The following is a 15,067-nucleotide window of genomic DNA, read 5'->3' on the forward strand; positions in this document are numbered from 1 at the left end:
CGGTGCGCGCAGCGGGCGCGGAGTGGTGCGCGGGTCTCCGCGGGCGCGCGGCCCCCGCCCGCCGCCGCTGCCAGTGATGTCATGGGGCGGCGGCGGCGGCGGCGGCGGCGGCGGGGGGGCGGGGAGGAGGCGGCACTGCAGCTGCATGTGTCTGTAGCGGCGGGGCCGGGGCGTCGTCATCTGCATTCACATGGGGGCGGCGCCGCCGGCCTCCGCCTGAAGCCCCCGCCGGGGGAGACACAAAACCCACGCGAGGCGCGGGGCGCCGCGACCCCCGCCCCGCCGCCGCCATCGCCATGAATTCGGCGGAGCAGACCGTTACGTGGCTGATCGCCCTGGGCGTGCTGGAGTCGCCCAAAAAGACCATCTCCGACCCAGAGGGCTTCCTTCAGTCCTCCCTGAAGGACGGCGTGGTGCTCTGCCGCCTGCTCGACCGCCTGCTCCCGGGCACCATAGACAAAGTAAGTGCGCGGCGCCCCCCGCCCCGCCGCCCTTTGTGCGGCCGGGCCCGCCGCCCCCAGCCCCGCCCGCGCCGCACCCCGTGCCGGAGGGGGGACCCCCGGCCCCGGGGAGGGCGGAGCGGGGATCGGTCCCCGTCGGGGGGCCGGGGAAGAGCGAGGAGCGGCAGCCGGGCTGGAAGGGCTTCCCCCCTGAGGGGCCACTGTTCCGCAAGTGTTTTGCAAACGCTCCGCTCCCCAAAGCGGAGTCCTGACTGTGCACGGGAGATGCATTAATTTTGGGGGGTGGGCTATGGACCCTTTCTTGCGTGCCACGAGCCGGCTGCAAACTTATCTACGCAACTGCTGGAATAGCCGGTGCCTCACCTCGCTTGGGAGGTGATTCAGCTCATCCCTTCCAGCCTCTGAGGGACATTTTAGCGTTTGATGCTTAGTTTTCTTGAAGGCTGTTTTAGCTTTATTTGGGTCCTTTACTGTTCGGTAGCCTGTGGAAAAAAATCTCATCCCTTTTTTTTTGGGCTGAAAAAGCGTTACAGCTCTAGTCTGTGTTGTGTTTGAAGAAAATGTACTCTGTCGGGTAACTTTTATGTGTTCTGTGTGCGTACGTAATTCCCGTCGTAGCTCAGCTAGAGGGAGAGGGATTTGGTTGTGCCTCAAAACTTGGGACAATACCGTTTTCCCACCTGACGTTCAGTATCGTAGTGCACATAGAGATCCACATACTGACAAAAAACTTTCCTTGCGAGCCAGCCCAAGGTGGTGAAGAGAAGATTGATGAAGGTCATCTGCTATGCTGATGGGATAACTCCTTGCTTGAAAATAACAGCGTATTTTTCACTTTTTGCAGTTGGCAGAGCACTCCGCTCATTGGAGCGTGCTGACAGTGGGCTTTTGTTACCTTTTGTGGCTCTGTTTCAAGTTGTCCGCAGACCTGCAAAGTTGAAACCAGTGCCTTGAGCTCGGCAGGACACTGGGCTGGGCTGTCCCCCTTCGGTTCTTCAGTTTGCCACCCACTGGTGTTGTTACTGTTTCGTGTTGTACTGTAGCATGGAGGTCGTGGCTCTGGACTGGAGTCCCATTCTGCAGATGTAGCATATCATTCCTGCCTCCCAAATTCGCAGGTACGTTAGGAGGTGGCACCGGGGTACAGAAACCCCACGGAAGCCCACAGTGCTATGGGTGGGCATGGAAGTGATGAGAGCGGGCACATTGTGTGGGTGGCTGTGTTAGCGTGGGTAACTCAGGGACCACCATGGTGGCCAGTGGGGCTAGTGGGGACAGCTGAAACCACTGCCGCTGCTGCTGCCAGCTTTCCCTGCCACCATTTCCCCCAAAGTTGGCTGGTCGAGCAACAGAGCTGAAGAGGGTGTCTCTGCTCCCAAGATGCTGTGGCTTTGTGGAGGTGGTACATGAGGTGCAAACTGTTGTCCAGTGCTCTGGGATGTGAACTGGGGCTCCAGAGCAGGTAAATGTCTTCTGCCATCTGGGGTGACACATGTGATGTGGGGCTGGGGGCAGGTGGGGATCCTCCACCTGACTATCCACTGGCTCTGACAGGCTCTGCCCATGCCTGCTTGTCCCCAGGCTCTTTTGCCTGGTGGCACCAAGCCCAAGGAGGGTTTTGGCAGCCTGTCCCACAGTGCTACTCCAGGCATACTCCCTGAGCACCTCTTGGACTTTGGGTTCTGAGCTTTAGGGCAGAAAAGGTCTTTCCCCTTTGTGTAGATGTCAAGCCTAGTAAAATGGGGTCCTGCACTCAATCTGGGAAAGAGGCTCTACTGAACAACAAAATAAACAAAAAAGCATAACAGAAACAAGTGTTAAAGGAGTTTCCCAACTACATGTGCTTTTCTGTTACAGTATAATTGTGGACAGCTTGGTTAATGAATGAAAGGCTCTCTTTTCATCTCAGAGGAGCAAACACCTCTCATGTTTGGGCAGGGGTCCCTTCACAGCACCCATATGCAGAGGAGGGCTTGCAGAGGTGCCCAGCTCCCCACAGCCCACCCCGACCCCAGCCCGGCGTGCAAAGAGCTGTAGTGGGACTTATTGTGGACCTCGTGGTGCAGCAGCTCGGGGTTTGCAGCGGGTGGTGTGCAGGCTGGGATGGCAGCCAGGGCGGGAGGAACGCTGGCGCCTCACAGCCTCCCACCTCCCCGAGCTCACCCCGCGCTGAGCAGGCTGCTGGGACAGGTGGCCGCTCTGGATGTCCCTGCTGACCCGCTGTGTCTCCTCTGGCTTTGACTCAGTTTTGAGTCTGGGGAGAAGTAGCCCTTTTAAATATTTTTTAAGGGGATATTTGGTTTTGTGAGGGTAACTGTACTTATTTCGATGGGCCATTCACAACGCACTTTCTAATTCATAGATGTGTCTAAGAGACTCACAAACTCATTTTTCCGTCTAACTTTGTAAATATTCTTTTTCTGTAGACTCAGAATTTATATCCCATACCTCTTTCATGTTCTCATCTATGTTACATCTGAGCTGTTTCTGTGTTACTTTATTCTTTTTCTTTGTTTGTTAGTAAAAAGATTTAAAATGTACATCCCTTCCTGTGCCATGGTATTTCTTCCAAGTATTTTTTGCTACTTCTGTTTGTTATGTTACTTTTTTTATACTGAGTGCATTTAAAATATGAGCCTTTCTATTCCTTATTTGCCCTGAAAGTCTCCAGTTAAAACTGGACATTTTTGAAGTCTAAAAGAGATGAGGTTTGTCCCACGGATGTAGACTGATTCAGTTCTTAAAATCATTTGAGATCATAACTTTCTATAAATATCTGACATTAGCAGACACTTTGAGGACTCACAGAGCTCATTTTTTTTCTGTAAATACAAAATAGTAACTAAAACTAAAGAGAACATTTAAAAAATACAAATTATAAATATGAAGGCATGTTTATCAGTTTGGGGTGCTTTTAGGGATGTTTTCTAGAAAATGCTATAAATGTATTTCTTTCTTTCAAAAACAGATTAGAAAGAGGATTCAATACGTGCAGGAATGTAGTAATACATTTTTTGGCATTTTGTGCTTTTTAAAGCCTCTGGGTACCCTGAGAGTAATTAGCAGAATAAAATAAAATGAAGATAGTGTGACCATAAAAGGAATCAAGCACTTGAAGGTCAAAGAACAGAATTTTCGTAAGTCGATAAAACAAATTAGTGGGTTTCAAAGCTGTAGTATAGTCTTCCTTTAGGTTGCTGTGTATTTGTATACCAGCATTGCACAGAACAACCTACAGAGCTTCTTGCCAGGAAGTTTTGGCTGAACTTGTTTACATTACAATCATCTTCTATCTTGAACAACAGGAAAGGACAGATATTAAATTCACTGGATTTCCAGAAGTCGGAATGAAAATACCTTGGAAAGTAATATTGTTACAGACTGTTTCTTATTTTTGGGCTCCCATTTAATATAATAATCATTCCTTTGCATTTTGAAAGAGACCATGACAGGGTAAAACAAAATAGTTGGGTTAGGCAGTGTGATGGTACTGATGAATAACCTTGTCCTGAACACAGGAAATGAATAAAAATGAGGGCAATTATTAAAAAAAAAAAACAACACAAAATCAACAAAACCAACAACAGCTTCCCCCACCCTGTCCAAACCCAGCCACGTCTTAGTTTTTTAAAGCACGGAGATCTGTGCTGAAACACCCTGGTTAGTTGATTTGCTCCAAAAGATAGGGAATTGCTGAATTTAAGTAATTTGAATAAAACCCCATAACTTCAAGTTACAGGATTTCCACCTTGTGTGGTAAAACTGAATTACTTTGATGGCAGGGAAAGGATCCCCGTGGAAGCATTGCAGTGCAGTTGTCTGCCACTTAGATGTTTTTCCTCGCAGAGATCATTTTCCAAACAGATTCCTCCATCGCAGACCAGTTTGACCCACTTTCAACGCTGTAAACAGAGATCAGAATTGGAGCGGGAATTTTTCTTGTCATATGAGGCTTCGCGCTCCATTAAGTTTCGTTTGTACTTTTATTTTTGGTCAGCTGTGCGACAGAAAGCGTCGTTTTGAGGACAGCTTTGTTCTGTTTGGGGAAAATAGGGAAGATGCATCGGGGAATGTGATGCAGCAGCCATTTGACACCCTGTGGTGCCCCCCCTCCTGTCAGGGGCTCCTGGAAGGCATGAGGGCAGCTGGTTCGGTGCTTTGAAGCCAGGGGATGTGGAGAGTGCTGGGTGTGCGGCTGGGTCTCGCACACCCTGGCCCCCCTCCGTCGAATGGACCATCCCCAGCCGTTGCACTGAGCATAGGATTGAACAACCCAGGAGCTGCTCTGCTGCGTGTGGGAGGCTGATCCAAAACACTGCCGCTTCCTCTTGCTGCTCCCGCATCGCTGAGGTGGGAGACGGACAGCATGGGGCTGGCCCCGGGAAAACAGATGCAGCTCTCTCTCTTGCTGGATTAGACTTGGTGCATGGCTGAAAGAAAACGTCATTCCTTTTCCCTGTGGAGGATTGGGTACTGGCATTGACATTAATTTGGTTATTAATTGGGGTAGTACCAGGACTGATGGCAGCAAAGATTAGGATCTTTGTACAAATACCTCATAGATCTGTATGATTCTCTTTTTAATGATTGAGGTCTTTGGCTAAATGAGGGGTTCTGAATTGTAATTTAGAAATAAATTAACTCTTTGCGATTCACAAGGCAAATGAATTGTTGTGTATGAGCACAAGCACTGAGAGTCAGAGTATCCAAAAGCAGGGTTTGGGCTGCCACGTGTGGCAGCCATGTCACCAGCCATGAGCGTGTGTGCCTATGGCTCGGGTAAAGGGAGGTTTATGCTCACTTATCTCAGATTTCACGTGTAAATATTGGGGCTAAATACACTTCTCTCTTGTTGTGACAAGGTGTGACCTGAAAATGGTATTTCATGTGTTATAAAGGAAGAAGAAGGGAAAGGTGTTTCGGAGCCAGAGTTAATAACAAGTGATGATTTTCATAGCCCAGTATCTTTGCAGAGGGTGCAACACTGGCTGTGAGCTGAATGTGGAGCCCAGACAGAGCTTGAGAACATCCTATCAGCAGTGCAGACATTACTCCTAAGGTAGAAATTTCCAGGTGCTAGTTGGCACCGAGCAACTCACATTTTGGAAGTTCTTCTGGCAGGATGTTCTCACCCTGAAGCCTTGGTGAGGCTGTTGGGGTCTGCCTGGCTGACCCCAAAGGCTGTCCTGCCTTCACTCACTGAAATCTATTGGGAAAGTATTGTGGTTGCTCCTATTGCGGCAGCAGCAGCAGGTCATCACAGGACTAGACCTGGGAGGCAGGAAGCAAAATCTGCATTTTAATGTGCATGTACTCTCTTCCCTCAGCAATAGTCTTCCCAAGAAGATTATTGTGCTTCTGGCAGGAATAATCTGTGCTGGACAGCTGTGCCTGCGGTGGCTGCACTCTTGGGGAATGCTGGTGTGCGTATGAATGCTGTTGCTCCAGGGTGGAAGCACTGCAAGGACGAGCTGAGAACCTGGGGAAAAGTTATCCCAAAGTCATTAGAGTGCCTTTTTCCTGGATTCATGCTGTTCTCATCAGTGTTACTGTGAGCTTCATAGGACTGTTTGGTCCTGTTACAGACTTGTCATTTACCATGTGACCCCTACTGCCTTGTGAGAGCAGGGATGCACGAATGCTTTGAAGGAAAACAGCCTTGCTTTTTCTGTCTATGTACTGGCTCTGTATTTCTGGTGACTGGGATATTATCCAGAGAAATATACTCTGCTGTGCTCATTGAGGAAGCAGAGGACTTGTATCTGTGTGTGCTGCCTTTTTCCTTGAAAACTGGATCCTGCATAAAGGTCTAGACTGAGTTAAATAAGGGCATGCCAGATCCTAAGAAGAGGGGGAAATTAAGGAAACTGTTGGTAGTTAAATTGTTTTTTTTGAGAAAACACAGAAAAATAATGTAGTTCTGCTGGTCTTACTCTCATTAATGTCTTTTCCACAGTTTTTATATACATTCTTGCTATGCCTTTACATAATATGGACAACAGAAAAAGTGATTCTTTAGCCCTCAGGTACCCTACTGCTACCCTCCAAATGCTGTGTCTGTGTGGAGAAAAGGAAGAACTGTGGGGATGCGACCAGCACGCTCCCCTCTGGTTACGCTGCATGCTAGTGGCTGACAGCACCACATTGTTCAGCTGGAAAAGTTTAAGACTGTAATTCCAGCCTTAGAAAACTGGAAGTCTGGCTTTAAATTTGAAGTTTGCAAACTAGCTATGTATGTAAGTGTATTTATATATACACACACACATATATATTTTTATATATTATATATAATATGCATATATATTATTACAATCTGGCTATGAATCACTGAGGGAAATTCAATATACATCTTCCTTAAATAACAATTTTAATTAGTTGTTACCCAGTGGCTGTAATTTGAAGAGATGGAACCTTAAGAGATTTCAAGCGTGACGGGGCTTGCAAAAGTACTGTGAGCTGGCAGCATGGAAGCAGTGTCTTGCACCTTGGCTGGCTGAGCTTTACTCCCTGATCCTCAACCAGTGTGACAGTCCTGCTCTCTCCCTCACTTTGCTGCCTAGAACAATGCCATTTTCTCTCCATATCTCTCAGTATGATGTGGTTACTGCCATTACCTGTCACCAGAGTCATAGAATCATAGAATGGTTTGGGTTGGAAGGGACCTTAAAGATCATCTAGTTCCAACACCCATGCCATGGGAGGGGACACCTTTCACTAGACCAGGTTGCTCAAAACCCCATCCAGCCTGGCCTTGAACACTTCCAGGGATGAGGCATCCATGACTTATCTGGGCAACCTGTTCCAGTGCCTCATCACTCCCATCGTGGTGGGGAGTTGAGCAGGGGTGGCCAGCTTCATCTGCAAGAAGTTTCAGTCGTGCCACTCCTCGTCATGGGTCACTGAGACCCTGTGGGCAGAGGCCCCTGTCCCTTCTTGGCCAATGAAACACTGCTTGGGTCTAAGTGCATTTAATACAGGTCTCCATTTTCCTGCTCTGCAGTGAGTGCTATTGGATGATGTTGGCAGCTTGCCCAGAAGAGAATCCATCCCTTCTGTAGGGCTTTGGTAGTCCTATGGAATATTTTCATGGGGTGGGGGGAGGGGGAAAACAGTAAAAATCATGTACCCCCCACTGGTGCAGCTGTGCTGTTGGAGAAGTGCTTTTGTTGGCTTCGTTAATGTTGCTGGGGGAAGTGGTACGTTAGACTGGCAGAGGAATTCCCTCTCTGGCATATGTTACATCCACACTGAGGAGCGATGCCAGCATATCTAGCAGCAGAGCTCTCCCAGTGTAAACAAACCCTGAGTGATTGGACTCCTGAAGCCTGAGCTTGCGCTGCATCAAAACAGCAATATTCCACAGGAAACACTGCAGGGTTTACGTGAGAAGGGGTGCAAAATCCCTCCCCATCAGCCTTCCTTCACAGGGGAATCTCTTTGGTTCAGCTCCTGCCAAGCCCACACCTGGAGCTGCACTTCGTCAGGCTTTTTTCACGCACTGACTTCAGGGAAATACACATCTTCCTGTGGATGCCTGATGATGGCACCCCTGGAGCTCTGCAGCCTGAGGCCGATGATGCTGCTTGGGGTTGGGGTCAGTTGCATGCTAGCTGATTTCCTCTTTTTCTTTAAAATTGCAAGAAAATAAGCAAAACCACAGGAATTAGGAGTATTAGTTCTTAGCTTTTAGGAGGGAAAGGAAAGCAGATTGCTGCTGCAGCTGCAACCAGACTCTCTTATGTGTATGTATCACATCCTTCAGGCACACTCCTGTGCGTGTGTTCTGGTAGGACTCCTGCCTAGTTCAGGTCACAGGGTGGGCCTGCATGGATCCTAACAGCAGTTGCAAAGACAGCTGTCAGTCTTGTAAGTTTTATGTGCATGGCATTCTCAGCTTCTTAATGCTGCATCAACCTATGTTTTCTGTATGAAATATAAACATTTGATGGAAACTTGAGAAAACAAAAGTACCGTACATTCTGCCCTGGTGCCCTTAGCTTATGGTGTTTATATCTTAGGACTGGATTAAACACCTGCCCCCTGGGAGTCAGTTGACAGACTTCCACAAAATCACAAAATCAATTAGGTTGGAAAAGACCTCTGAGATGATTGAGTCTTTGAACACCACCTTGTCAACTAGACCTTGGCACTAAGTGCCACATCCAGCCTTTTCTTAAACACCTCCAGGGAGGGTGACTCCACCACCTCCCTGGACAGCCTATTCCAATGTTTAATCACTCTGTAAAATTCTCCTAATGTCCAACGTGAACCTTCCCTGATGCAACTTGGCTCTATGTACTTTGATGGGAATTTAATCAGGGTCCAAGGGAAGTGGAAAAAGTACCGTACTTCTACTGCAAAGAATGTACTGTTTTCCTGAATATTGTTTAATTCAGGTACATATCTGAAAAGATGAACTCAAACCAGCTGAATCAGTTTTACAGTGTCATTTTTGGAGGGCAGTTTAATGGAAAGAAGTGGCTTTAATTGTTTCATAAGGTCCAGTTTATAAAGGCTGCCACAAGACCCGGCTGGTATTTTAACTAAACTGTACATTTCCTTTGCAAACTTAGCTGAACTTAGGTTTTGAGGGCTATTCCACTAAAGAACTGAAGCAGCAAAAACAGAACATTAGTGTGTTTGAATGTAGGTCACTGTTAATAATGGCTAGTCAGGCAGAGGAGCATTTCTGAATGTGTGCAGGGAAAGAAATCAGAAGAGCTGGAGGAGTCTTCAGCCAACCAAAAGTGCTTCTGGTTTCAGATAGTGTAGCAAGGTGGAGGTTGAGGGAGCACAGAGCGGTGGCTGGTGAGTTGGTGTGGCCAATTGGACAGTAAAGAAAAGGTGGTGGGTCAAGATTGTGTGGCTAAATGTGGGATTGGAGTCGCTGGTTTGGAAGGTGGTGGTGTGTGGTCTGAGGTGGGAGAGATGGAAAGACGGAATACAGGGACTGGTGTGGGGATGTCGGGTGTAAAGCAGAGGAGTGTCATATGTGGGGTTAGTCATGCTGATGGCTTTGGGGTGAGGCAGTGGGATCTAAGAGCTGCTACTGTGGCTGTCACCAATAGTGGTATCCAAGGGCAAGAGGTTTGGGAACCTTTATGCTCTATTGTTAATAAAAAATGGGCATTTATCACTTTTCAGAGAGTTCTTCCAAAGGACACTCAAAGGACTCTTGTAAGTCCGGGAGATAACTGGAGTTTGGGACACTAAGCAGATACCTGCTTTTACCTTCCGCTGTGTCTTGATTAACTTCATGGCCAGGTATCCTTCTCAGCATATAAGAATTTTAGGGCATGTTGTAAGGAACCTTCCTTCCTCTTTGTATTGTATGCAGAGCCTAGGTGAGTCCTGGAAATGTAAAATTTTGGCACCTTAGTGCATGACCTGTAGGAGCTTCAGTCTTTTACTGATCTAGCTCTTACTATGTGACTACCTATCTGACTGCCTGCTGTGGTGCTTTCAGAGCATGGGCTCCCTCAAGCCAAAATACAGGTGTCTAGCCCATGCTGACTGTTGTACAGATTATGTGGGTGACAGGTTTTATAGGGTGGGAAAAGTCAGTGCTAAAGAGCTACAGTACTGCAGAAACTGTATTATGGTAAGGTCTGGTGCTCTATCAAGACACCTGATTTAAAAAAAACCTGCACATTGTTGAGAATCCTGATCTGTGTTTTTAGTTTAGTTACAGCATCCTGCTAATGTGCCATCAGTAGGATGTGCAGTCCTTTGAGTGATTTGGCTCAACTGCAGAGTGCTCCTTACTTAGGGAGTGGAAGATGTGATCCTTTGAAGTGCAGCTGTGTCTCCTGCTGTCCTGGGAGGAGCATGGGCTGCATCTGCAGTCCTCTCAGCCCAGCTGCTCACTGACTGGAGGAAGTGCTGCACCTGCCATTGGTCCCTAGCAGTGGATGCTTCCTCGAGAAGCAGAGGATGTCCTCCTGTGTAGCTATGTAGCCACCCCTTCTTTTCCACCCCTGCTGGGTGCAATTTGTGAGGGCCAATGGTCTGGGACAGAGCAGGAAATCCGAATGCTGAAAGGGATGGGCCCTCCTGGGCATGGGTGCAGGTGCAGGCAGGAGGCAACAGCTGGGAATGATGGGGAGGGAAGGAACCTGCAGGAGTTGTTGGGCAGTTAATCACCTGCAGCTTCACCACCCAGGCTGCTGTGAGAATGGCCAGGCTTCCTCCTCATGATGTTTTTAATCTCATTTTTATCCCTGAACACAAACCCTGGCAACAAATCCCAGCCTGTAGTGCTTGTGCAGGAGGTGTTTGCTCCATTGAAAGATCAGTTGCCCTTGACCAGTCAAAGGGTTTGGAAGCAAAACACAGCTGCTGTGGGACTGAATATGATCAATAGAACCTTTTTGATAGCTTTGCTACATTGTGCAATTACGGTATTTTTACTGAATAGATTGCAGTAATGCTCTGTGTGTACAAGGTGTTCTGAAACATGGAGAGAAAACTGTTTTGTGCTGCAAGGGGAGTCTGATGTAAAAGGCTCCAGGCAGGACGAATGGGATTTCCCCCTACTTGAGGGCTGCATGTTTCAACTTCAGACTTGAGCAGCTGTACTCGTGAACAGGATGTTTTTAAGTGTCTGCTGCACTTGGCTACTAGTTTGCAGCTAGTATTACATTCTCTATTAGTTTCCGCTTTCTAGTAACTGAGATAGTCTTCCTACATAGTAAACCATGTTGTACTTATTATATGTTGTGCTAGATAAATGATTGATTTAACTTATGTATGGGAACTGTGTTGTTAGTCTCTTCCTATTCTCCATCTAGTAGATTCCAGTTTCTGTATAAAGACCTTGTACACTTCTCTCTCTGTGACCCAGTTTGTCAACTTGTTCAGCAGATGAATGCAAGTAAACAGCTAATTTACCATACATATAGGCGAAGATGTCTCCTACTTTTTATTATTGTCTTGTGTTTCCTTGAGATTGCAACCAAAGAACTGTTGGTTGTTTTTTTTTTTTGTTTTTGTTTTTTGTTTTGTTTTTTTTTTGTGTGGTTTTTTTGGTCTGGTTGGTTTTTAAAATTAATTATTGTATACATTCCTTGCTTATTTTTCTTCATATAATTTCCCTGTCCAAATGAACTAGTGGTAGCCTTTTTCTTTTTTTCTGAGACCACCCCATCATACCTTTTCCTGATGCAGCCTGTCTCTGCATTGCCCTTTTTTATTCACTTCTTACTGTTGTTTAAAACCATATATTTAAACTGATCAAAAGGGATGTAACATTTAGCTAGGTACCATGTATTTGTATCACAAATTGTTCCCTACCTTTTGTGGATGGTGGGAAATGTACTCTGCTCCTTGAGAGCTGCAGTGCATCGCGTAAGTGTCCTCATTGAACTAGCTGTCATTTCCAGAACTGCTCCCTGAGAGATTAAGCCTTAATCAGAACCTGTCCCTGAACCACAAAGAAGTGGTTTAAATAGTGGCTGCTCTGCATATTACCTTCTACTTGTCTCTTTGGACTCCACCATGGCACCCCGGTCTGTAATTAAGCATCTATCATGCCCCTCTGGAATCCTTGTCTTTTCTAATTACCTTTTTTATTTGTATTACTAGAGCACACAGAGGTTCCAGTTGGACACTGAGGCCTCTTTGTACTAAGGGCTGTGTATACATATAAGAGGAAGACAACCCCCATTGATGAACTAATGGTGTTGGTCTATGATAGGAAAAGGACGAAGCAAATACTGGAGAGGAAAATATGTAACATCTTTATTTCACTGGCTTTATGTACATGCAACCTACTTCTTATTAAGCTAAGTAATTTTGGAATATGACCCTACTTTTAATTTGTTTATCCTTTGTCTCTGAATGTATTTGCTGTCTTTCAGGTGGACTAGCACTTACCTGCCTGTGGTATGCTTGCATGATGTTCTGTTACATTTTGAATAGCCTGTGAGACTATAAATGTGGTCTGTGTGAGAGAGGTCATGCTCCTGAGCTTCCTGTAACTGTAAAGGATATAATGTGCCATATGTGTGATTTTAACATGGGCTTGGCCCACATAACTGCACTTCAACATTCTGTCGTGGGGCTGAGTTTGTTCTTCAGGTCCCTTACTGTGTTTCTCAGCTGTCTGTAGGAGAAGGTTGCCAGAATCCCATTAAGATTTTCCAGGTAAATAATGGGTTTGCTTCATTTTGCAGGACCATTAATGCTTTACATTTCTAGCAGGATGCAAATGGTAAGATATTTTTAAATTCTTTACCCATATGCTTCTGTTGTATAAAAATGCTGCTGCAGCCACAGAGCTGAGAAAATGTACCCTGCTTCTTTTATCACTCCAAAGTCTTTTCTCTTGTTTTGAGGGAAGAAATGGCATTTCTAAAGATTTACTGTAACTTATTTTATTGTTTTGGGGAAGATGATTTTTAACTGGAAATATGCATTTGAGTGCTGATAGGGCTAAGGTCTCAGTGGTGTATTTGGCATGTATTTTAAGCTTGCAGACCTGACAGGAAGCAATTTTCAAGGTTTGGGTTTTCTCTGCTTGTTGTTTCTTTAATCTTCAATTGAAAGTTTTTGCCTTGCTCTAATCATGTCTCTCCTTAGCCTTCCCCCTTCCCCCCCCAAACCCATTTTTTTCCTCTTTCCAGTTATTGTTCAGTCTTTTATGAGTTATGTGCAGCCTCTTATGAGGTGGTAGTACACGTGTCTGGGTTTCTTAGAATTACTGAGTTTAATGCACTGGAGACTTTGAGACATTTTTTGTTAATGTGGATTACATTATGAAACATTTGTTTCTTTTAAGAGAAACCTGGATTTACTGTGATTTCTTGGGAAAGGTTATTCGTGTTTGAACAGCAGAAGTAATGTTAAGGTTTCTCAGAATGAAAAGAGGCCTTGATGAAAAAAGTAGAAGAAAAAGAAAATGGTGGCTGCAAGAAGAGACAAGGAAGTAACACATATAAAAGGAGATAAACCCCAGTTATTATGCAAATAGTTTAAGATAAAACAGTTATAAATTGCAACTATATCATTATTGTATGAATATAAAGAACATATAGGAGAGAGCATACTAGAAGCATCAACAATGGAAAAATTCCCAGCATCCTATTCTAACAAGGGATGTTGGCATGATAGTTTTAGATTTCTTACTAGAATTAAGGAATAAATTAATAGAGTAATCAAAAAATATAGCAAGCAAGAGACATGAAGGCCGTAGTGTTTTCAAGAGGGCTCTCTCATCTCTTGTGTCCTTCAATCTTTTGGGCTGTTGTACTTCCATAGGGCTTCTTTAGCATTGCCTTTACATTTTAGTGTAGTAAAAGGGTTATTCTTAACTCACAGTGGTTTATCATAGCACCAAACAATTTGAGGAGTTTGGAGGGGGTGTGTGTATGTATGCTTTCCTTGAGGAAAGGAAAATTCTTCAACTCATATCGTTACCAAATTCCTTGTATTATGGACTAGTGGCTTTCATTTAAAACTCATCTGAAATCTGTGTTTAGAAAATGCTAGTGACTTGTGTTTTAAGTTTCTTTGTGCCAGGTTCACCCTGTCATGCTGCCGCATTTGTTAATTTTTGTGATATCGTGGGGCAGAGGGATCTTTCATATCTTATAATCATACAGGAAGGCACTACCTTGGTTTCAGCTTGATGGAATGTTTGGGGTCAACCTTATGTGAAGTTCCCAGGGCTATGCAGGTGCATTATGCTGTGAGTTTATGTAACCTTGACATACACGTGCATTTAACAAAAGCACCTCTGAGTGGAATGCATGATCAAAGGCCATGACGCTGTGTTGCAACACCTCGGTTTCCAGCGACTGTGCTAGGCTTTCCCCTTCTGACAGAATGGGGTGTCCAGTTTGGGCAATGATTTGTTTGCTAAACTACTTCATAGAAGTAAATGAATTTATTGTGAAACGATGCTTATGTGCACAGAGAATTCGAGTTAAGCTGTGGTAAGTTAAGCCATGTCCCTGAAGCCCTTGGGGCTGGCTGCTTTTCCATGGAAGGGCTACACTCCGCTTTCAGGGTAGACAGAGGTTGAGCTCAAGGCACCGTGAGTGCAGCTGCAGAGAACAGATGGCTGCGTTGCCAAAAACTGTCTTAGATTCAGTCAAAGTTTTCCTCTTTGTGAAGTTGTTTTTCTTCTGGGGTAGGAAGGGGCTGTTTAATAAACTACAGATAAAGGTCATTAACATCAGACCCTGGAATTGGTAGATGATTAACTCCGGGTGCTGGTATTTTCCGCGGAGGTCTTCAAGCATTTCTGATATATCTCCTTGTAAGAAAACCTATACCTAAGGGTGGACCGGAGTCAGGAGGGTACCGGCAGCCCCGCTGGCGGTACCGGCCACCCGCAGCGTGCGCGTTGTACCCTGTGCGCGGTCACCGCTCGTCCCGAGGACGGGCTGTCCCCGGGCCGCTTCGCCCTGCAGTCGAACCCGTCACGGCATTGGGGTCTGTGTGTCAGCGTTTAGACAATCTCAGAAGCACTGCGCGGCGAGTCCCGGGGCCGCTCCCTCGGGCGCTCCCGCCCGCAGCCGGGGCGGGGCTGGGGAGGGCCGAGAGGGGCCGCGCCTCCCTCCCTGCCTCCCTGCCTCCCTGCCTCCCTGCCTCCCTGCCTCCCT

The 15,067-nt window shown here is 46.2% G+C and overlaps 1 protein-coding gene across 2 annotated transcripts in view; it reads left to right on the forward strand.

The window, feature by feature from the left end:
* Positions 1–161: 161 nt before the first annotated feature.
* The window catches only part of ARHGEF7 (Rho guanine nucleotide exchange factor 7), a 123,657-nt gene continuing 108,751 nt past the window's right edge, over positions 162–15,067 (forward strand). Inside the window, exon 1 of one of the 2 annotated variants that reach the window (XM_042038687.1) lies at positions 162–461. In XM_042038687.1, the coding sequence (XP_041894621.1) occupies positions 297–461 (165 nt within the window). In that variant the 5' untranslated portion in view covers positions 162–296. The remainder of the gene's footprint in view (positions 462–15,067) is intronic. The other variant, XM_042038694.1, reaches the window with a different exon arrangement.

The sequence above is a fragment of the Corvus kubaryi genome, unplaced genomic scaffold (genome assembly GCF_017639235.1).
Source record: "Corvus kubaryi isolate FWS band 111438036 unplaced genomic scaffold, C.kubaryi_AGA036_p1.0 133, whole genome shotgun sequence".
Lineage (NCBI taxonomy): Eukaryota > Metazoa > Chordata > Aves > Passeriformes > Corvidae > Corvus > Corvus kubaryi.